Below are 23366 nucleotides of genomic sequence, written 5' to 3' on the forward strand. Positions count from 1 at the left end.
TTGTAGCAGTAGCTGACACCTACTAAGCACTTTTATTGGGGGGGCGGGGGGAGACAGAGTCTCGCTCTGATGCCCAGGCTGAAATGTAGTGGTGCAATCTCGGCTCACTGCAACCTCTGCCTCGTGGGTTCAAGCAATTCTTCTACCTCAGCCTCCCGAGTAGCTGGGACTACAGGCACATGCCACCATGCCCAGCTAATTTTTGTATTTTTAGTAGAGACAGGGTTTCACCATGTTGGCCAGACTGGTCTTGAGCTCCTGACCTCCTGATCCGCCCACCTTAGCCTCCCAAAGTACTGGGATTGGAGGCGTGAGCCACTGTGCCCGGCCCCTACTGTGCACTTCTATATGCCAGTCCTGCACTAATTGCCTTTCATTCCCCGACCTGCCTGTTTTTTGCAATGCTCCCATTAGGCTGCTGTTGATGTTATCCCATTTCACAGAGTAGGAAGTGGAGGCATCGGCTTGCACAGAGTAACTTGCCCAAGTGATAGTACCAGGATAGAGCCTAGTAGGCTCACTGGTTCTAGAGCCCTTTTAACAAGAGAAAACACAGGGGCCTGAGAGCTGGAGCCTGCCTCTGCCTGGCAATGTGCCCTAGAGCATGTTCCTGAACTGTGCTGGGCCTCGGCTTCTGCATCAGTGAAAGCCATGATGACATCACCTGACAGATGATTTGTGCCTCTCATAGTACCCGGCACATCATTGACACTAAATAAATGTAAGTTGAGGCCAGGCACAGTGGCTCACACCTGTAATCCCAGCACTTGGGGAGGCCGAGGTGGGAGGCTCATGTGAGACCAGGAGTTTGAGGCTGCAGTGAGCTATGCTGGTGCCACTGCACTCCAGCCTGGGCGACAGAATGAGACCCTGTTTCTAAAAAATAAAAGAATAAAATAAATACAGATTGAAAAAAAGAACCCAGGCGGGCCTGTCTTTGAAGATCCATTGGACTTATCCTTACGTTTTTCTCCTGATCTGTGACAGCAGTGTGAAGCAGCTACCGCAGGAGGGAGAGATCATGCAATAGGGTTTGTCTTAAAGTTTCCCCTGGGCTGTCCCCAGGCTGTTTCTCAGCACCTTGTTCCTTCCTTCTCTTGAGCAGATGAAGCCGCACGCCAGGACTTGGGGTTTGGAGGCTGTAGAGCAGGCTGGACCTCAGTCCCCACTTGTCCAGTCAGCCGGTGACTCTGGTGCAATGAACAACCTGCCCTTCCCTGCATGCCCCCCCTGCCTGCCCCCTTGGTCTGTTTTAAGGGCATCTTATTGGGCCTTTTTAACCTTCAGATAAATGGAGAGGCGAAAGAGACCCTGAGAGTAGGTGGGAGCTCATGAGCCTGAGTTTCTGCCGCATCGGAGGATCACCTGCTCCCAGCATACAGACTGGCACAGGGCAGATGCCCAGTGAACATGTAAGGAGCCACCTTAAAGAACCTGTGGGCCAAGACGGGAAACAGGCACGCAAACCTGGGCAGAACTGAACCCAAAGCCGCCCACCTACCTGCTTCAGACCAAACGCCCCCAGCCAGGGGTGGCTTCTCTTTCCTATGTTGCTTTTCCTTTCCATCTTTTTGGTTTGTTTATTGGGGGTCATAGCATGATGGATCCACGTGCCAGCCTCTCAAATCGCTGCTGTTGGGCTGTGTGGAACATCTTTTGGAGAGAACGTGATCTGCCAACCACAGGATCTGAAGCAGCATGAGGACCTCTCAGGGGCGCATCTATTCCCACCCCAGAACGCGGTGCTGGGGACTTCTGAAATAGGAAGGCCGGACTGCTGCCTGCGAAGTTCATTGCTGCGGGCGGGAGAATTGCCCAGGCTCCCCCTAGTGGAGAATCGGGATGCATCGTCCTCCTGCTTTCCTGGTGTGTGGCCAGACAAGACTCCGCACCCACACCCCTCCTCAGTTTACCCAGAGCTTCCACACCCATCCTCTCGTAGAATCCTCACCACAACCCCGTAGGGACCCATTTTTATGGCTTTTGTGACAGGCTTAGCGAGAGGAAGGGGCTGGCCCAAGGTCATGCAGAGGCAGGACTAGAATCCAGCGTGCTTTCCCTCTACCAGCTGCCTCCACACACCTGGCCCCGCTCCATGAGTGCCCTTGGCTTTGGCCAGCTGACCCTCTGCTTGCATAGCCACATGGCCTGGCCGTTCCCAGTCTTGTGGCATTAGGATAGAAAGGGCCAGAGTTGTCCACTCAGTGGGAAGGTCAGTCTTACAGTAAATCCTTGCAACAGCCTCTTTCCTGGTCTCCCCATTGCCAGTCATGACCCTTTAGTCTATTCTCAACAATGCGGCCTCAGCGAGCCTGTGAAAATTGGAGTCAGGACATGTCCCTCCCGTGCACACTCAGAGTAGAGGCCAAAGTCCTGACCTATCTCCCCCTCCCCACTTCCCTCCCTGGCCTTTTCTCCCCCCTCCCCACCCTGGCTTCTCTCCAGCCACACAGGTCTCCTGGCTGTCCCAGCCACACACCTCCCACACTCCTGCCCCAGGGCCTTTGCACTTGCTGTTCCTTCTGCTTAGAGGGCCCTTCCCACATATATTCATATGGCAAACTCTTGCTTCCTTCATTCTTTCTTCAAAAGTCACCTTTTCAGTGGAGTCATCCCTGGTCACTCCATCTAAAATTCCACGTCCTCCCAATATTTCTTATTCTGTCTCCTGCTTCATGTTTTCTCTTTAGCACCCATCATTATCTAGCATGCCGGACGCTTTGTTTTTACTTGTCTGGTTTACTGTTTTGTTTGTACCACTGGAATATAAGCTCCATGAGGGCAGGGACTGTTATCTGCTTTGTTCAGGGCTGTATCCTCAAGGCCTGGTACCTAGTAGGCCCTCAGTCAGTATCTGATAGATGAATGGATGGATGAAATTGCGACTGTCTGCAGTGGGCCTGGTGTCAAAGCAGATGCCACCAGGGCTCCTCAGGACATCTTTGGGCCCCTCCCACTGAGCCCTGCGTTTGCCCTCTTAGGTGGTTTCTTCACTTTTCTTTCCTTGGCCTCCCAAGATATCTTTCCTCCCCTCCTCTTCCCTCCCCTCCCCTCCTGCTGACTCCCTCCCTGCAGAGCCATCTCTCAGCCAGGTGTGTGGGCTGGTCACAGGGGATACATATGAAAGTATAAATCTCCTAGAAAAAAATGGGTCTTCATCAGCACAGGACTGCATGGGGCTCCTGCCTCCTGGTCCAGCCTTGGGAGCTGTGAGGGTCATCCTAATTCAGCTCTCTCCATGGAATGGCCCTGTCAAGCTCACTGAGTCATGGTGGTGGCTGCCCTGTGGCCTGCCTGGAGTCCCCCATAGAAGCCAGCCCTTCTTAGTGGTTAGCTTATGGTGGCTGCCTGCTTAGAAGTCAGTCTCCTTAGGGGCCCCATTTCAGAGGCCGTGGGAACTGGACACCAGCATGCCTCTGAGGACGCTAGAGAAACTCTTTAACATGGATCAGTGCTTCTCAAGCTTTATTGCACCCAAATCATCAGGGATCATCTCAGAGAGCAGATTCTGCTTCATAGAGTTGAGGGTGGGTGCAGGAGGCTCGTCCTCTAACATGCCGCACACTGAGTACCGAGTCCCTGCCCCCTGTCTCTCAAACTTGCTGTACATTGGCGTCACCTTGGAAGTTTCGACAAATATTACCATCTGCCGCCCCCCTCACTCCGAGCTCCCTGTGAACTAGTATGAGATATGGCCTGGTCATCTGGATTTTTAAAGCTTCCCAGATGATTTTTTTTTTCTTTTTTGAGACAGAGTCTTGCTCTGTCACCCAGGCTGGAGTGCAGTGGTGCAATCTTGGCTCACTGCAACTTCTGCCTCCTGGGTTCAAGTGATTCTCCTCCCTCAGCCTCCTGAGTAGCTGGGATTACAGGCACGTGCCACCACGCCTGGCTAATTTTTCTATTTTTAGTAGAGATAGGGTTTCACCATGTTGGTCAGGCTGGTCTCGAACTCCTGACCTCGTGATCTACCCGCCTCAGCCTCTCAGAGTGCTGGAATTACAGGTGTGAGCCACTATGCCCGGCCCCCAGATGATTTTTTTTTTTTTTTTTGAGACAGAGCCTCACTCTGTCACCCAGGCTTGAGTGCAGTGGCGTGATCTCAGCTAACTGCAAGCTCCACCTCCCGGGTTCACACCATTCTCCTGCCTCAGCCTCCTGAGTAGCTGGGACTACAGGTGCCCACCACCACGCCTGGCTAATTTTTTTGTATTTTTAGTAGAGGTGGGGTTTCACCGTGTTAGCCAGGATGGTCTTGATCTCCTGACCTCGTGATCCACCTACCTCGGCCTCCCAAAGTGCTGGGATTACAGGTATGAACCACTACACCCAGCCCCAGATGATTCTTAATGTGCAGCAAGGCTTGACAGCCACTGGCTCGGGTCACTGCATTATTCCTGCCCGCCTCCACCTCCCCTCAGGGCAGCTTTGCTGTAGGAGAGCAGTAAAACTTACAGGAATTTGCGGACACAGTGAGGAAGGGTGAGGAGCCGGGGACGGGGTGGGGGGCACATCCCACTCTCAGTCAGCCTTGGGAGAGAGAACCCCAAAGGAATGAATGTAGGGTGCAGACGCTGAAGGAGAGGGGCCACTGAGACCCTGAGGCTGGCAGGGGGAGGGAGGGAGAGGCCTTGGGAGCTTTTTCAGCCAGAGGAGTGACCAGGAGAGCCGAAGCAGCTGGGTGGTCCAGCCCGGGTCTTTGGCTTCTTCCTTGACCCTGACTCTGTTAGGAGAAATAACTCTCCCTTCCCTGCTTCAGCCCGGCCCGCCTTTCGTACCTGTACCAACGCACTGGCCCCAGCCTCCCAGGGTTGCAAGTAATTTATGTGCGCGCCTGCCCCTCCCGCAGACTGTGGGCTCTCCGTGGGCAGGGACCGTGTCTGATTCATCTCCGCCTCTTCCAGCCCCAAGCCTGGCTTGCTGGGGGCAGGAAGGGTGTGCAGAATTGAGCGCGCTCCTCGGGGCGCAGGGGAAATCGGGGCCTCTGTGCTGCTGAGTTCTCAGCACACAGTGAACCCCGAGCGTCCTGGTAGTAATTGTGGAGGTAAATCTTGTCTGGTCTCCTCGCAGACACTTGGTGAGGCATTCCATAAATATGTCAGCAGAAGCATTAAAATTTGATGGCAGGCAACGCAGGTCGGGACTAGCACTGCGACTTCCCAGCAAGGTATGACACCTTCACCCTCCGTCTCATTAGTCAGCGGCGGGACATTCAGGCCTCAGCGCTGAGCCCAGCAGAGCCAGGGGAGGTGATTTCTTCCAAGGAGGATCCCTGGCTGCTCTGAGGGACAGGCCAAGGTCTGGGCCGCAGGAAAGTAAGTCAGCTTTGGGCTGAGCGAAGGAGTTCCTGAAGGCCTTGGGAATGTGCCAGGAGGTTTGAGGGTCTCCAAGCTGGAGGGGGCTGGGCCATTTCTGGAGGCTGGGAGCCAGTAATGGAGGCTGGGAGCCAGTAATAGAGGCTGGGGGCTGGTTTTAGCTTTCCAGTCAGTCTTGTGGAAATTATCTATTTGCCCAAACACAGAAAAAGCCTCATAGAACATTTTTAAAAGGTATGGGATTGGATTCATAATTTTAACAAGCAAAGAGTCATTTGGGCAGATATTGGGGGGAGGAAAACTATTCCTTAGTGGCAGAAAGACTGGAAACCAATCTTGTCTGTTTCCCACCCTGCCATTGTCCATTTGGGGAAACTGAGGCTAAGTGAACCTGGAAGGGATGGGTAGAGACGGGAGATCAGGGACTTGGACTCCTAGTGTGAGGCTTTCCTTACAATCAAGAATTTTAGGCATTTGTTGAAATATGAGAAAAACATCCTGAAATATAATTTTGCTCAAAAAAAAAGTCCCAATGTATCCGTTTTTGCAATAGACACACAAAGCGTGTGCTGTGTGCCAAGGATTGAGCTAAGTATCAAATAGCTCCTCACATTTGTATAATACTTTTTAATTCACAAAGGACTTCGAAATGCATCAATATTTAGTCCTCTGAGTGTTGTAATTACCATACTGCAAATTAGGAACTCAGACTCAGAGATTCAGGAGACTTCTTCGAGGCTGCCCAGCTAAGTGGCTGCTGGGCTTTGGCCAGGACTGACTGGCTGCACACCCAGGGGCTTTCCACCACCTCCCAGTTACCAACATGGAGTGGCAGCCACTCCTGCCCTCAATGCTTGTGCAGAAAATCAGCGCTCCCCTTTCTACAATTATTTACAAAAACCATGACGTGGCTCAGAGCTGTCAGGAGCCTTGGGTTTATCGGCCAGTATCCTACATTCTCAGCTGCCTTGTTGGGGAGTTGAAAGCAAGGACAGTCGTGTCTTTGTGGCCCATTCCATGTCAGCACCGTGTGCGTCCTGCTTACTGGCCTCTTTCTGGGAAGAAAGTGAGGACTCCTTTCCCTGGGGACAGAGGCAGTACACTTTGACTCAACAATGCAGCCTGGGCTGGCAGGTGATGGGACAGATTTCGGTACCCACTAAATGACAACATTTGAATGTCCTCCAGCCCACATTGCAGCCACTTCTTACAGGAAGCTTTCCTGGATACCCTAGCTAGAATGAATTTCCATTTCTACTCTGCTTCTGAATCCATCTTGCCTTTTGCTGGCACCCGAATGTCTAGTTTTGGGTCTAAGAATCCCCTTTAATGCAGGCAGTTCCCTGAGGATTGAAGCCTAGGCGCATTTCACTGAGTATGCCTTACTGGGGGCCTAGCTCTGAGCTCTGAATGGAGTAGCACCACAGTGGATGCTGAATTAAATGCAGTTACCAAAATACACAGCATCACCAGTATAGGAGTCTAAAAGTGAAACATAGTCCCCAAATCAAAGCTTAAGATAAGTTTTCCCCAAATCTGGCGTAGGAGGACAGTGAAGAACTTTAGAAACTTGGGGAGAGATGTTACTTTCTACCATGCCCTACCTTTTAAATCATTCATTCCAACTCTGAAGTTGCTCCAGGTAGACCCAAGGAAAGTGTGTATGACTGCCTGAACAAACCCAGTTGAGGCTAGACACACGAGAACCTAGTGAGTTTATTTGACACTTATCATGAATACATGAGTTGGATTTTCCTGGGAATGCAGTTCAATGTTATTCCTACTCAACTCTGCAGAACCTGGGACCAAGTGGGTTAGGCCCTGGGATGGGGGCTTCTGGCAACATTCTGGATGTTCAAAGAGACTCTTCGGGTTTCCAGGCCAAGCATCTGCCAGTGGCCAAATGGATGCAGAGAAAAGGTGCTAAGGACAAAACCTAGAGCCTTCCTATCTTTGTAATCCAGCTTCAGTCTGGTACTGCTCTTTTTTTGCTTCTCCCTTTAGAAAATTTGTGTATTTTCAAGGTCAGGAGATCAAGACCATCCTGGCTAACATGGTGAAACCCCATCTCTGCTAAAAATACAAAAAATTAGCCAGGCGTGGAGGCGTGAACCTGTAGTCCCAGCTGCTGGGGAGGCTGAGGCAGGAGAATGGCGTGAACCTGGGAGGCAGAGCTTGCAGTGAGCCGAGATCGCACCACTGCACTCCAGCCTGGGCGACAGGGCGAGACTCCGCCTGAAAAAAAAAAAGAGGAAAAAAGAGAGAAGAAAATTTGTGTCTCTTTATTTTAGCTTGTACTTTTGCGCTCTTTTGAAGTGAGCCGAACTGAGTGCTGTCATTATGTGGCAGGGGAGGCCTACTGAGGCCTGCAGGTGGGAGCTAAGCTGCTCAGGAGAGCACCAGTGTCCTTTTTCACTCATGGGACCTGCACGGTGGTTTCTGCAGTAAACACAGCCCACTTCTCTTGGTGCATTTTATTCCGTTTCTCTGCCTTGCTGTCTCCATGTTTCTAGCAAAGATCGGGACTGGTGTTTCACTAATTCTTTCTAGCATGGATTTCACGACCTTTTCTGTTCTGACTCTGAAAGGGGCTGGCTCAAGGAACATCTGCTGGGCACACTTAGTGCTCACTCAGTCTGCCTTGGTATTGTGGGCAAGCCCTGTGCTGGGGGCGGGGCTGCAGGGGCTTGTCAGTCACAGATGGTCAGCCTTGGTTCCTGCGATTGAGGAGAAACCAGACCCAACAGCAGGGGAAACAAGACAGGTCACAGACAGCCCTGAATCTGTGTGCCCTGGGACATCGGCAGTGATAGACCCAGGGCTGGGGACCCAGGGACCAGTGGGGGACTGCTCTCAGCTGGGATGATTAATCCAGAAAGCCTTCCTGGAGGAGGTGGTATTTGAGCTGGGTCTTGACAAATAGGAGAATTGGACATGAGGAAGGGAAGGAAGGTGGTGTTTGGGATGAAGGAAACAGCATGAGAGATGGAAACGGCCCCGTGGAGTAGGTGTGCAGAACAACTGGTGGTGTGGTTGGCCTGGAATATGGCTTGTGGCGGGTGGGGGTGGAGTGGAGGATGTGGGCAGTGGGAGGTGTGGCTGGGAAGCTCCACGGGAACCAGCCCCTGAAGGGCCTTGACCTCCACCAGGAGCCGTCTGGGTGTTGATCTTCACAAAGTGCTACCTGTGGGCACTCCCAGCACAGGGCACTGCAGTACCCCCCTCCCCACCTCACGCATGCACACAAATCAGGTGTTATCTTGCACCCTAGTGAGGCTTCAGGGGGGTCATTTTTACATGCCCATTGTTTGCTTAGATGAGGGCAGGACAGGACAGAATTTTGGAATAGAACCACAGCAGCAGAATGGATTAAACTTGGACCAGTGTTGTTCAAAATGTGCCATGGCATAGCCAGGGATCTCAAATGGAAATGCCTGCAGGGGCCAGGCAGGTTACAGAAAGAAAGGTCAGCCTTGGAGGCAAGTACAACAGATCTAGATAGATGGAAGTCCTGTGGCTACTGATTCTTGCCCCTTTCAAACACCAGGAGCCGATCAATTGTTTCCTCCTGGCCCCATGTGTCCCGAGGCCCCCAGCTCTTGCCTGTGATGGATGGCCAGCTGGTGGAGTCGGACCTGTGCCCTGTGGCAGAGGCACCATGATGCAGCAGTGGAGTTTGTTTCCACTGAATTCCCTAGAGAATCCTTGAATTTGGGTTTTTGTAGTTGTAGACAACAGGAAGGGGACACAACAGCCTCTTCTTTACAGAGGATCACACTGAGGCCCAGAAAGGCCACTTGGCCACCGCACTGCTGGCGGGTGGCAGAGTCCTGGCCTCCACACCAGGTTCCCTGGGGCTCACCCAGGCCTGCCGTCCAGCTGTGGGGTCCGCGGCTCTCGGGAGAAACAGAAGTGAGACACATTGTGCATTCTGCCCCTCATGCTCACCCTCTCTCTCGGTTTTTCTCTTCCCTCTGGTTTTCTGAAGGCCTTCGTGGCTGGCCTGAGCTGGTGGGAGAGAGGTTTTTCCCAGCAATGGATCGATGCACGGCTGTCGGGGCTGACAGGCTGACCTTTACTGAGCTCAGGTTTTCATCTCCCTGTTGGGAGCCCAGGAAGGTCTTGCTGTGGAGAGAGGGACGGTGAGAAGCCTTGGCCTGTGAGGGGGTGAGGCTTGGCGTGGGTGCAGTGAAGACAGCTTCTGAGAGCTGAAAGCCCTTGGAGGTCACTTATTTCAATTTCTTCCAAACACACCACTTTTACAGATGAGAAACTAAGACTTGGTGAGAAATGACTTGCCCAAGTTCCCTCTAAGAGGCTTTGACACAGCTCCAGAATCCAGCGTGTGTGTATGTGTGTGTACACATCCAACATACATACGTCTGTATATTATAAATATTATACATATTATTACGTATACATACACAGATACATTATATGCATGTGTACGTGTATATCGGGAGTGTCTATACATGTGTATTATGAAAGCCTGGCTGTGGCTACGTGTGATGCCGTGCCTACGCTCACTCTGGTCATCAACAGTTTGGTCCCGCAACATCCCGGGTAGCTGCCGATCCCTGAGCCACCGGGCATTTCATGCAGTTCTGCAAAGCCATGGAGAGGAGCTGAAGAAACCTCATGGTCCTTTTCAAATCGTTTCTTCCTCCTCCTCCTCTGCAAAGATTTTCTCTAAGCCCAGTTTGAATCCTTCAGAAACAGAACTTGGCTGCGAAGTCACTTTGAAAGACTTTCCATATGTTAATTGCAGCCGGCCAAGGTCTGGAGCAGAGGTGGGAGCCCACCATCTGCAGACGGGGTCGGCCCCCAGTGCGCTCTGCAAATCCCCGTCATCTGGCAGGTGTCGTTTTGGGTTAATTAAGAGCTATACTGAGCCCGTTTACCTGTCACTTCTGAGAATTTTAGGAAACTTTGACTTTCTTGCCATCTCTGGGCTTTGAGCGAAGGGGAAGCTGAAAACACCTCTGAATCTGGTGATGTTTCTGCCTCTGGGATCTCCAGGACAGCTGCATTAAGTGCATCTTATCATAACCCCTTTTTAAACTTTTTATTTTAATCAGTGTTCTCTAGTTAGTGCATTGGTTTTTACAGTCACGTCTTCTATATTGGAAGACAGTACTGTTTGGGGGAAACCCACCATTTGTCTGAAATTTCTTAAGGCTCTGCTTTCTCTCTGCGTCTTTGAGGAAAGAGGTTACATTCCTCTAGCTTTGTTCTGTGTAATGGCTTTGGAGGAACTTTGAATTTGCAGGTCAGGGGCTCTTTCACCCATCGGGGTTTGGGGCTGTCAGTGCTAACCTCAGAGCTCTATGTTCATGGAGGGATGACTCAGTTACATCCCCAGATAGCTGGGTTCTCGGTTGGTCAATAGGCCCCCTTCTTCAGTATGAGAGAATTTTCTCTCTGTGCTGTTGACAATGTTCTATTAATATATCTAGGTAGGGGTTTGGGTCACACAGATCTATGCATTTGTCAAAACACAGCAATAGCACATTTAAGATTTGTGTATTTCATTATGTGTAAATTTTGTATCCAAAGAAAAAACTAGTAAACAAATAATGAACGTCAGTTAATTGTATGCATGCTGAAGTACTTAGGGGAAAGTGTACTGATGTTTGCATTTACTTGGAAATGAAATACACATTAAGGTGAAAGAAAGGCTAGAGGGATGGAGATCGATATGACAAGCAAGCATAAGAAAACATTGATGGTAGAATTAGGTGGTGGCTACATAGGTGTTCACTATAACATTCTTTCAACTTTGCTGTATGCTTGAAAAGTTTCAAATACATCAGGGGTGAAGAAGGGTGTGATGAGAAGATTTCCCTTTCCTCTGCTGGCCCAGCTCAACGAGGTGTTCCTTGGGATGGTGGGATCCCTGGGGTCTGGGAATATAGGCCAGGGTCCCAGGCCCTGCTCTGTTCCTGACTGGCTAGAAGACCCTGAGGATGGAAAGGTTGAGGGAACATATCTCTAAAGTTCATCCCAGGCCTGATCATCTGTGACTATGAGTGATGGCACAGGTTGGTAAGTTTCAACATAAGATGAATTTGTTGCGTGAAGGGAGGAAGAAGTGCATTGCTCGGGGTTAGGCAGAATGCCGGGAGGGACTGTCAGCCTTGAGATGCCCAGTGGGAAGCCACGTTCCTTCTGCCCCAGCCCGGGCTCCTCTGCTCCGCGTCCTCCTCACCGGGGTTATTGTGAGGGTGAGGTGCCATGGCCTCGGAGCTGCTCCTTGACTGCCAGCGTTCTGTTTCTAGTCTCGCCGTCATTTTTTTCCTCCGAAGGCCACCTTCCAGACAGTTCCCATGCAGCCCTCCCCTCCTGTCTACCTGGCCTCTGAGGGACTGCATGTGCCGGGCCTCTGCCAAGTCCCTTCTCCTTTCTGAGACTCAGTTTCCCAGTCTGCGACACAAGGGCATGTTGAGTATGTGGATCTCGCCAATCCCTTCCGGTTCTGTCACTTTCGCAGCTCTGTAATTCTTTCTGTCACTGGGTTTCCTCTTCCCACCTGCCCAGGATCAAAGGGCGAAGGGGCAGGGGGAGGAGCTGGGATCAGAGGGCTTGCGTGGGGGCAGAATTTCTGAGTTTGTTCTCTCTCAATGAGAGAAGGTACCTAGTCCCCACCACACAGGTGTTTGCAAAGAGCATCTGCAAACGTGAAGTCATTTGATCTTCTCCATAAGCTTAACAAGTAGGGATTTTCCTTCCCTCCATTTTATAGATGAAGAAACTGAGACTCAACAGGTGAATGCATGTGCCCAAAGCCACACAGCTTGGAAGAGGAAGAGCCGGCCTGGAGCTTGGGTCTGTGTGACTTCAAAGGCCATTTTCTGTCTTCTCCTCCAATGTGGGCAGCTCTGGGCAACAGCAGAGAGCAGAGCACACCTTGGGTGTGGCCTGGAGCATGGCCTAGAAGGGGACCAGCCCTCTGTTCTTAATTCTGTCAACAGCAGCTAGAGAAGGGGGATCAGAGAAGGGGTATCAGCCCGGATGCCCTGGAATCCCATCGTGGGCCATCTGCCCACCCCTCCTCCCTGCCTTTGCTCATGCAGTTGCCTCCTCTGGCCCCACCATGCCTTTCTCTGATTCCAATAATCCCAATGGCTGGCCAGCATCACCTGGCACTTTGAAATCAAGGTAAAATTGATTCAAACCCTCATTTGCCACCTAGTGGGAAAATCCTATGTTGTCCTTAAGATTTCTGCCCCATTTCCAGGTGGAGGCTCACTTTCCCATGCTCACCTCAGGCTCAGGCTTCTCGGGACGTTCTTCAGCCACTTTCTTTCATCTCAATCCCGCTGGCTCCTTCCTCTGATTTCCATGTGGGGAGAAAACACCAACCCGGCCATCCAAGGCATTTGAGTGTGAGTGAGCAGAAATGGCAGAGGTAGATTAAACACCCAACAGACAACTGAAAATGGGAACTTGGGCACCCCACTTCTTCAATGTTCTTCTACCCCCGGCCCCACCGAAAGCTATCAAATTACATTTAGGGCCTCAGTTAGTTTTCAGAGGAGGCTCTTTCTTCTTCCATCTCCACCCAACATCCCCAGTCCCCTTGGCCTGGGGAAAAGGTAGTTTTGTTCTTCCAGTAACATTCTTTCACTTACTTCTTGCCAATCCTATGATGTAGGTGCTTTTATTTTGCCCATATTCAAGATGAGGAGGCTCTGCCTGGAAGGTTCAATCGCTTGCCCAAGGCCACAAAACCAGTGAGCAGAGGGCCTGATGGCAGAGCGTGCTTTCAGCCCCGCCGCGGGAATGCCTGTGTCCACCACATGCCCACCTGCCTTCTGCCCCCATAGCACCATTTTGGGGCCCAGTTTACAGTGCCAACTGCAGGCCCAGTCCCATGAGGCTTTGGGCCCAGTCCTGTTTTCTCCCCGGGACTGCTTGCTCCTGGGGGAATGCCGATGGAGAACATGGAGGCACGTGTTTTGTTGTTGAAAGAGTTCTTAGGGGTTTCCATGTGACCAACTCCAGAGAGCGCCAGGAACCACCTCTGAGAATGGCCATGTGCTGTGTGTCTCCCAGAGGCGGGTCTCACTGCCCACTGAGGGACAGCCACTCCAGTGTAAGCTGGCACCTACCAGAACTCACAGCAGCTTTTCTATGAATACGTAAAGAAAAGTTTCCCAATTCCAGGGGTTAGTATTTTTGAGAGATGCCAAAAGTGTGGGTCAGTTAGAAGGAGGTGAAGGGCCCGTGGTGTCCCTTGTGCTGGGCACGGTCATCTGAAAGGGGTTCGTTGTGGGATCTTTGTCTTGGGCCTGTTAGCTGCACCTCTGGAGGCCGCAACAAAAGACAGAACCAGGGGCTTTCATTTCCTTCCCCAAGAATGTCCTTCCTGCACATGAGGAACATCATTTTGTGCCTAAGGATGCCACTGCTCTGTCATCTCCCAGGTCCAGTCCCTCTTGCTTAGACTGTGGCCACAGCCACCTGGAGGGGCCCCCTGACTGCAAGCTGTCCTCCTCCAGCCTGTCCTCCAGATTCTGGCACTCACCAGTCTGAAGCCTTGGTTGATCCCAGCCCTAATGAGAGAAAAGCATTACACTCTTGCCCCACGCCTGCTCTGCCCTGCAGCTGCCTCTGCGGGGCCTCACGGAAGACCTGGCCATTCAGGGGCCACGTTCTGCCCAGCCCCACTGCCGGGCCTTTGCTTGTGCCTGGAATGCCCGCCTCTCTCTGCCATCAAAGTCCTACCCACCCTTCAAGGCCTGGTTCACGTGGTCCCTTCCACTCCCAGAAAGTGTTCCCAGGCCTTCTCTGGACTGTTGACTAAGGACCTAGCTTCTCCGGATCTCATGGGGTGAGGGCTGCCTACACTCAGACAGCTTCTTGTGTGGCACTTCAGATAATCAGACACCATCCCAGAGTCCCCAGCAGGTGGCTGAACCAGCCTCTAGGTCAGCCTCACGACCCGTACATGGTCAAACGCCCCTTACCCAGAGCGTATTGCTCTCATAGGGCAGGGGCCCCGTGTTGGGGGTGCCCACCACACTACCACTCTTAGCACACCAGGCAAGCCAGTCCCTGGTAGGCTCATTTCTCCCACCAAGGGGCAGGATGGTGTGGTGGGCAATGGAATAGGAGAAATTGGTTTGGATCCTGGCACATAGCAGGTGTCCAACACACCCCTGGCTGTGGGTGCTAATAACGGAGGCAGTGAGAGCTGTCGCCTGAGTTAGAGAGTCTGCTCTGGAAGCGTGTGCCTGGTTGACCTAGGAGTCTCATTCATTCATTCATTCATTCAACAAATAATTATTCCTGCCTACTAGAGGCCAGGCCCTGTGCTAGAGGTTGGGATCAAGACGTGAACAGGCAAAACTCCCTGCCCCCATGGAGCTTACATCCTAGTGGAAGAGGCAGATTATAATAAGATAAGCAGGATAAACAAGACAGGTTGGATTGTGATCAGCTCTATGGAGAAAAAAAAAGCAGGAAAGAGAGATGGGGTGGAAGGAGCTTCCCTTTTAAACACGGTGATCAGGGAAGGCTTCCCCATGCTACAGAGAGCTGGTGAGCAACCAGGGATTGTTCAGACACTCATTGTCTGCTGTGGACTGGGCACCAAGCTGGGGTGAGGGTGGCACACAGGTGCAGAGAGGAATCCAACGGACCTGCAGGGCCAAGCATGCCCACGTACAACGGATTCCCCTGCAGGTCAGGGCAAAGCCAGTGCTGCAGAACCACACGGGAGACTGGGGTCGGCAGAGGAGGGGTGGGAGAGGGGCTTCCCAGAGGAAAAGGTAGCCAAGGACCTCTACATTCACCACTGTAAGGCTAGAAAGGTGGGGACAGGGTAGAGGATGGTGGGTGACACTGACTTAGGTACATCCTATAAAGGAATTGGGAGCTGTTTATGGCCCTTTGCAGGAGCCAAAGCCAATCTGGGGATGGATAATATGTCCACAATGAACTAACTCCAGCCAGATGGACCTGAGACTTGCACTTTGTGGGGCCGGAGATCTGGGAGGCTTCCTGGAAGAAGTGGCCTTGGAGCTGGGCCAGGCAGCAGAGGCGATGCTAAACAAACATATGCCCTGGGCTCGGCATTGTCAAGAAGTGCCTCTGATAGGGCAGCTCCATGGGTGCTCAGAGTCCCGAGGGGAGGGTGCTGTCCCTGTTCTCCAGGCTGTGCTGTGTCTCTACTCCCCCACCTGAGGAGGAGGAGGCTCCGTGGTGCTGATGGATATGCCGGAGCCGGGCGGCTGCAGCCCACTGTCACCGGGCTCTCCCTCTGCATGCCAGAACCTGACACCCTGACCACTGAGGCATAAAAAACAGAGAATTGGAAGGCTCAGCCTGTCAGGCTGGGAGTGGCCCCCAGAGAGGCCCGAGGAGGAGCGCGAGCATGTGTGTGTGTGTGTGTGTGTGTGTGTGTGTGTGTGTGTATGGACACGCTCTGCCTGTGGTTGTGAGGTGTGGGGAAAGCCAGCTAGACCTAGGAGGTGGGAGTGGCTGGCCCCTCAGTCCTGCCTCATTATTCCTGCCCCACCTGGCAGATCCCCAGGGGCCCACCTCTAGGCTTGGGTTGTAGGGGAGAGAGCAGGCTCTTGGTCCCGGGTTCTGGCTGGCCCGTTCTGGAATCTCTCACCCTTCGGCCCTTTGTAAGCATCCTTGTAGGGGATTGTGGAGGCAGGCTTGGGCCACCAGTGGGCTCATGGGGCTATGTAACTCCTGTCACCTCCAGTAGGGAAGGGCTCCCATGCTCTGTACCCAGAGCAGCCAGCTTTCCATGCCCTGTTCCAGGGCCTCTACTGAATACAGTCTGCCGGGTACTGGGCACCTGGTGATGAGTCCAGGCTGAAGTCTACTCTTTGGGATCCCCTATAGCCATGGGGGAAGACAGGCAGGCCCTGCCAGCTACAAGACCAAGGCAGCAAGGTGGTAAGGGACAGAATTGTGAACTCTCCTCCTAGTGACCTGGCCAGTAGTAAAGAGGCTCTCCTGGGACGGGCACCCAGAGCCCAGGGAAGTGCCAGAGGCAGGTATTACTGCTCCATGAGCACCTGGCCGGAGTGAACCATGTTCGGGTCCCACCATGCCCCACAATGCTCATCACACCCTGGCACACCTCACAGCTCCTGCCCAAGCACTCCCACAGCTGCCAACAGCTGCCCGCTCCCCAGTGGCCAGAAGGCCCCAACCACTCCCTCTTCTATGCTCCCCTAGCCCTTTGGCTTGTTGTTTCATTTCAGCACAGTTCTGTCTGCTTCCTCCAGGCAGAGGGCCTGGGTTTATGTCTCATCTCCCTGACGAGACTGAGGCCCCAGGGACAGCCACCCCTGCCTTCACAGCACAGAGGGCCAGGCTAGGGTTGAGGTTACCTTTGGCTTCTCTGTCCAGAGCCACTCAGGAGCAGGTGGGGGGTAGAACTGAGCCCATTCTGGGGTCCTGGATTGGCTTCACTCAGGGATGAGAACCAAGCAGTCTGCAGCCTTGAACTTAGCAAGGTGTATCAAGACCATTTTGTGAGATGACCTGGGCATCAGCCTTCTCATATGTAAAATGAGCCAATGGCCCCAAGGAACATCTGGCACATGGGGCCACAGAACGACATGGGAGTTCCATGGTACACATGTGAGAGTCTGCCATTCACTCCCACTGATAAGGAGGGGAAATACAGACAATGCCAGTGACAGCTGCCCACTCCATGATGATGTGGACCTGACTTGCTTTTGTTGGTTACAAAAGCGCCTGCAACTCACAGAAGAGGCAAATGCCATTGGCAACCAGGCTGGCTGGGACCCAGGGCCTTTTCTGAACTGGATTTGACATTTGGTTCCTGTTTCTCTCTCCACCCACCACACACAGGGAGTGAGTTTTCCGGGAGTCCCTACAGCCACCCTCAGTATTCCTCGTACAACGACTCCTGGAGGTTCCCCAACCCGGGGCTGCTTGGTGAGTACTGGCGGAGGCCCTGCGGGGCCCTTGGGCCATCAGCTACCCCATCCAGGCCTCCTCACTGGCCTGGGTCCCTCGACATCCTGAGGTCTGGTCACTGAGGTGGGTGGGTAGCTTGCCCAGACACATGGAGCACAGGTGTTTTCATGGGGGCCTTAGGGCAGTAAATAGTGCTCCAGCCCTGCTCATGCCCTCCTCCCTCCCCCAGATGCTTTGGTGGGTTAGGAAAAATGGCACAGAAGGGAAACAGAGGAAAAAAGGGGCATTGAAGGAGAAAGAGGAAGGTAGGAAAAGTGCCTACCTGTGAGTAACTTGTATTTCTTAAGCATAATGACATATTCAGGCGAGAACTCTCTAAATAAGTGTCAGTAAAGATACCAACTTGAATTGACTGGTAGTGGCTGCCTGGAGACCACCTTGATAAAGACCCTGATGCCCAGTGATTGATTAGTGATGTCTGCATGGACATCACCAGAGCCGGCTCTGTTAGAACCTGGTTGCCTGTGGCTGGAGGTCTGACAAAGCATGCCATTTAGGGCTCAGCTGGTGCCCACCCTCTGCCCAAGCCTTGGATTGGCAGATTGTCTGTGACTGGTGGCAGTCTGATCTGTGAACATCATCAAGATTTGGGCCACCGCAAAGACCATGCAAGTCTAACTCAGCTTTCAAAAGGCCAAGGGGAGCCCTCTGTTTTGTTGGACTGACCTTACATGAAACCAGCTAGTGAGTGCCAGTTGGAGCTAAAGGTTCTGGGACATGAAGTAGAGGCATGGGCTCAAAGATGTCACTCACCATCTGGGAGGTGGAGCCAGCCAATCAGCCTGCAGGCAGCAACATGGAGCCCTCCCCCAGCAGTCAGCTAAGAATTTTCTACTTCGAGCAGTAAAAGGTCAGACATGGAAGGGACCTCTGAGACCACCCAGGTTTATCTGCCCAGCTTAACAAGGCCTCCTTAAGGAAGAACCGTTTAATTCCTCGGATCCTTAATTATTTTAGGACTGAGAAACAGGCTTCATCAGAAAAGCCATAACCTGGTGTCTTCAAACTCAAGTTGCCAAACCATAGGTCTGTGAAAAAGGCCGTGTAATCTCAGCCTTGACCCCTTCCCAAACCTGATTTGGTGGCTAGGACAGACACACAGTATGGAAACCACTTTTCTCTTGCTACTACCATTCCATGCTCTTGGGACCTTGGGCTGTCCAAAGGATTTTGGTGTGTCATGCATGACTTGGGGATTCAATAAAAAACAATTCCCATTAGTGCTGCAGGTCCCTGTGCAAGGAGACTGCAAGCCTTGCAGAAGACTCCTAGCTTCTTATTATCTGTGGTCTCCAAGAGGGGCAGAATCTGCAGATTGATCTCTTCTCAGACTCCTTTTTTGGTTTTGGTCAAAATTAGTTCTAAGTATCGAACCAAGATATCCGCTTACCTAATGTTTTTTTCTTAAATGGACTATTTGAGTTGACCCAGATGTCTGTCTCAGGAAACAGGAGGCATGGGCTGGCTGTGGGCTCCCTGAACCAGTGTCTTCCAGCAGGGGTTGGGGTAGGGAGATGAGTCTTGAGGCCCAAACCTGGGAGTCCTTCCCAGGAAATCTGCCTCAGGCAGAGGCCTGATCCCAGTCCTGCTGGGAGACCCCAGGGGATATGGCACACAGGAGACCTGGACACTGGCCTGTGGGAGAGGTTCCTTCTGATGGAGAGGTGACCCCAAGGAGGCCATGGTGGCCCAGGGCTGCCACACATGACTGCACTGCCTAAGGGGACAAGTGGGAGCTGAACCCCAGCCCATGCATGGCACAAAACCCTGAGCCCTGGCACGGGGCTGCACCTTCTCAAAAGGGACACCTTTTTCTCATTTTTACAAGGTGTCCTGGAGGTTGATAGTGGCTGTCATTTATTTGCCTGGGAATTCAAGAAGCAGAGAAATTAGAAGAAACGTCTCAGGCACGTGTGGCAAAGGCTTGGTGTAGGAGGTGGGACTATCTGTGGAGTGTGCACAGAGCGGCCCCTTGAAGGCCAGGCTGGGGAGTTTGGACCTGACTGTGTAGGTCTGAGGAGATAGGGAGGGGAGGGCAGGACTAGACCACATCCGAGGCTTTTGCTACTCAAGCTGGAGTGAAATCTAGTTCACAGCCCCAATTGTTAGGCTTGGGCTGTGTGCCTGTTGTGGAAAAGATGCACACTCTGTCCCAGGGAGCTCACAGGCTGTGGGTGGGAGCCTCAGGCAGGGGTGTCTGGCTGGGAAGTGCTCAGTACCTTTAGGGGGCCAGAGACAGCATGGAGAGGAGGAAAAGGAAGCAAAACTCCATTCATCTACATGAGCACTTGCTAATTGTACCAGGCACCCAAAACTCTTTTCACATGGGCTATCTGATTTCATCCTCTCAGCAACCCTACAGAGCACATATTATTATCTCTATTATACGGAAGAGGACAATGAGGCTCAGAAAGGTGAAGTTATTCACCTGAGGTCACACAGCATTCAGGTGGCAGAAGGAGGATTTAAATTCAGGTCACCCTGACACCAGAGCCTATTTCTGGAACCAGTATGTGATGTGGTACTCTACTCTCCCTGACTGATTCACAGTTTGAGCAACAGCAAGCCAGGAAAAGAGGCCTCACCCCTCTGTAGAAACAGGCCTTGGGAGTCCTGAGTCCTGAATACTCAGACCTGTGTGTGAGTGATGAGACTGGCTCTGGTCCAGCTTTGAAAGCAGGTTACTATCTGTATCTGTCAGACTTTCAGTTTCAAACAACAGAATCCACTCTGACTGGCTTAAGCAGAAAATGAATTTATTAAGGGATATTTGGGACCCCTAGAATCTCCAGGAGGACAAAAAGAGGTAGGCATGGGACACAGCCAGGACAACACCCACCACATAACTAGAGTTGCACTAGCATCAACAGCCCTGCTGCCAGCCAGCACCCAGCCTGCAGCTCCACTCCACTGTAACTTTTCCCAGGGTGCTCGGAACTGGACACCAGAAGCTCTGTCCTGCCCCCACACAAAGCTGGATGCCTTTGCCACTAACTCCCAACAGATGGAGTCCCCCAGCCCACTGCTTCAAGTGGCTACCTTCTCAATCAAGGTCATATACAAGAAAGTCTAATTGGCAGAGCCCACGAAACACACCTGTGCCCTAGCAGCAAGGGAAGCTGGGAGGATGAGTTCTGACTTCTGGCTCAAAGAAGCAGGCCTCCTACTGCAGAATCTCTACAAACACAGGAAGAGCACAAACGATATTGGCCAGAAACAAACATGAGAAATGGTGCCTGCACTGCCCAAGTCTATAACCTGGAGGAGCCTAGGCAGGCCTGGGCCTCAGTTGCCTCGGATGTAAATTGAGGATAGTCATCCCTGCAGCCTCATTCCAACAGGAGCTGCATGCATGCTCTCTTGAGATGTGCAGGGCGGAGGAAGCAGTGATCTCACCTTCCTGAAGATGGGTGAGATTGCTGCCTCCCCAACCCACAGCCTTGCAAATAGCTCCAGGCCCGTTCACCTCTCCCGGCCCGCCCTGCCCCACAGTGTCTTCAGTGTGGCCTGAGAGAATACCCCAGGGCAGGGAGACCTAGAAGGATTATTCGTGACATCTGGGGAGGGCGCCAGGGCATGGAAACCTGTCCGGAGGTCCCTTGGTGCTCCTGTTAGATTGGTGGGCTCTGTGGAACAGGCGAGACCCTACACACACACATGCACACACACACAGATGCACGCTCACACTCATACACTCACACTCACACACACACTCATACACAGGCACACACACACAGATGCACGCTCACACTCATACACTCACACTCACACACACACACTCATACACATGCACATGCACACACACACATGCACACACACACAGATGCACGCTCACACTCATACACTCACACTCACACACACACACTCATACACATGCACACACACAGATGCACGCTCACACTCATACACTCACACTCACACACACACTCACACACACACTCATACACATGCACACACACAGATGCACGCTCACACTCATACACTCACACTCACACACACACTCATACACAGGCACACACACACAGATGCACGCTCACACTCATACACTCACACTCACACACACACTCACACTCATACACAGGCACACACACACAGGCACACACACGCTCACACACTGATACACTCACACACACATGCACACACAGATGCACGCTCACACTCACACACACTCATACACATGCACACACACAGGCACACACACAGGCACACACTGATACACTCACACACATGCACACACAGACACATGCTCACACACTGATACACTCACACACACATGCACACATACACGCACATACACACACAGACACATGCTCACATCCCCACTCCCACTCGCACACACCCTCGCATGTGCTGCCCACACCTCGTCCAGTCTGGCTGAAGCCTCCTTCCCAGGAATGGCCAAGGTGAGGATCAGCGATGCCAGGAGATGAAGCAGAAGGATTGGGGCACTTTGACTTCTCAGGAGAATGTACCTCAGCCAGGGCAACTGTGACTCAGCATCCCACCAGGGCCCCAGGGTGGCAAGGGGGCTGCGGTCCCGGCAGGAAGAAAGGCCGGCTGTGGTCAATTAGGATTAGAATAGGAGTGCCTGTGACCGATGTGAAGGGATTAGAGAGAAAGCAGAACCGGGAATGACTGTGTCAAGCAGTAAATTGACGATAATGTGAATTAGAGAGGGAAAATGACAGAAGAAAGGACAAGTTTATTCTAGATGGAGGTTTAATGGGCGCCAGGAAGACAGAGTGCTTTGTGAGGTGATGTTTTCATTTTTCACAGTAAATGCAAGCTCTCACGCGGAGGCCCGCTGGAGGGTCTAGCCTGGCTTTGAGGGAGTGGGTCAGAGTCCAGGGCGAGAGGTGGCTGGGGTTGAGGGCTTAGAGGGTCAAGCCAGGGATCCTCCAAGGAGAAGACTCTACTTCCGTTTCCTGTCCTTTGGGGCCGGTGTGTAGGGCAGACCCTGTGATTGCCCTGCCTTCGTGCCATGCCCCTCTCATGCACACACACCTGCCTTCCTCTGGGCTCACCTGCAGGCAGGGTGAAGGGCAGGCACTGCAGACACTCCATGGGTGGCTGTCCCCATCCCTCAGAAGAGAGAACAGAAGAAAGCTGACAGGGGTCTCTGAGTCGGGACTGCAGCCAGGGAGGTGACAGAAGAGGTGGCAGAAGAAAACCCATCTCAGGGAGTACTTAGGCATGGGGTTGGTGTTTGTGCTGTCTGGAACAGCACAGCAAGGTACTAGCTCCTCCACTGCCATACTGCCTCCTTGGGGGGATGGGGAGGGAGCAGTACATCGGCTCATCAGGGCTGAATGAGGAGGAGAGGTGGTGCATCCCAAAGTGTCACCCCTACTCTGGCAGACTCCAGGACTCAGCCCCCAGTTATGGTACAGGTTGACTCTCCCTAATCCAAAAGCCAACTTGCTAGAACCATCTTGCACTGTCCAGAGCTTCTTTCTGACCTTGGATCCCCTTCCTGCTCTGAATATTAACCTGTGTCAGGCTGGCGTTTGCCCCATTATTGCCCAGCCCTGCCCCCAGCAGGGTCAGGAAATGAGTGGTGAATGAATGAGTTAATGAATGAATGGGCAGGGGGTGTCTTCGCTATTGTTTGCTCACTCAGCAAAATTGGTTCGTTTACATGTCCAATCCAGCCAAGCAGGTGCCACATATGGCTCCAGGCTGGAACCGGGGACAGACTCCCAGGAAGAGCAGAACCCAGCCTCTGCCTTTTGGGGGCTCTCCATCCGGGGATGGGGGAAGTGCAGAAAGAAGTCTTTCCCATAGCATAGGGACAGACTACAGGGGAGTGTGAGCTCAGGGCAGGGGGCTTCCCAGAGGAGGAGACAGGGCTCTGAGATTTGAAAGAGGCATAGAAGTTTAACAGATGGGAAAAGGGGTGAGGGTGCAGGCCAAGAGTTCCAGGCAGGAAGCACATTGTGGGGAAAGGCACAGAGGCAGGAGAGTATGCTAGCATGAGCTAAACTGTGCCTACCCCATAGGTTTAAATGAGATAATACACGCACAGGCCCTAGCAGGGCCAGGCACAGAGGATGTGCTCATCTGTTCGCATTGTGTATATAT

General features: G+C 52.5%; 1 protein-coding gene across 3 annotated transcripts in view; it reads left to right on the top strand.

The window, feature by feature from the left end:
- The window catches only part of PAX5 (paired box 5), a 202320-nt gene that overhangs the window by 170996 nt on the left and 7958 nt on the right, over window positions 1–23366 (top strand). For all 3 annotated transcript variants that reach the window (XR_010130152.1, XM_004048026.5, XM_019034203.4), the window contains exon 9: window positions 17157–17243. Coding sequence is in view for 2 of the 3 variants with exons in the window: in XM_004048026.5 (XP_004048074.1) it covers window positions 17157–17243 (87 nt within the window). In the remaining variant the exon portion in view is untranslated. The remainder of the gene's footprint in view (window positions 1–17156; window positions 17244–23366) is intronic.

The sequence above is a fragment of the Gorilla gorilla genome, chromosome 13 (assembly GCF_029281585.2).
Source record: "Gorilla gorilla gorilla isolate KB3781 chromosome 13, NHGRI_mGorGor1-v2.1_pri, whole genome shotgun sequence".
Taxonomy (NCBI): Eukaryota; Metazoa; Chordata; class Mammalia; order Primates; family Hominidae; genus Gorilla; species Gorilla gorilla.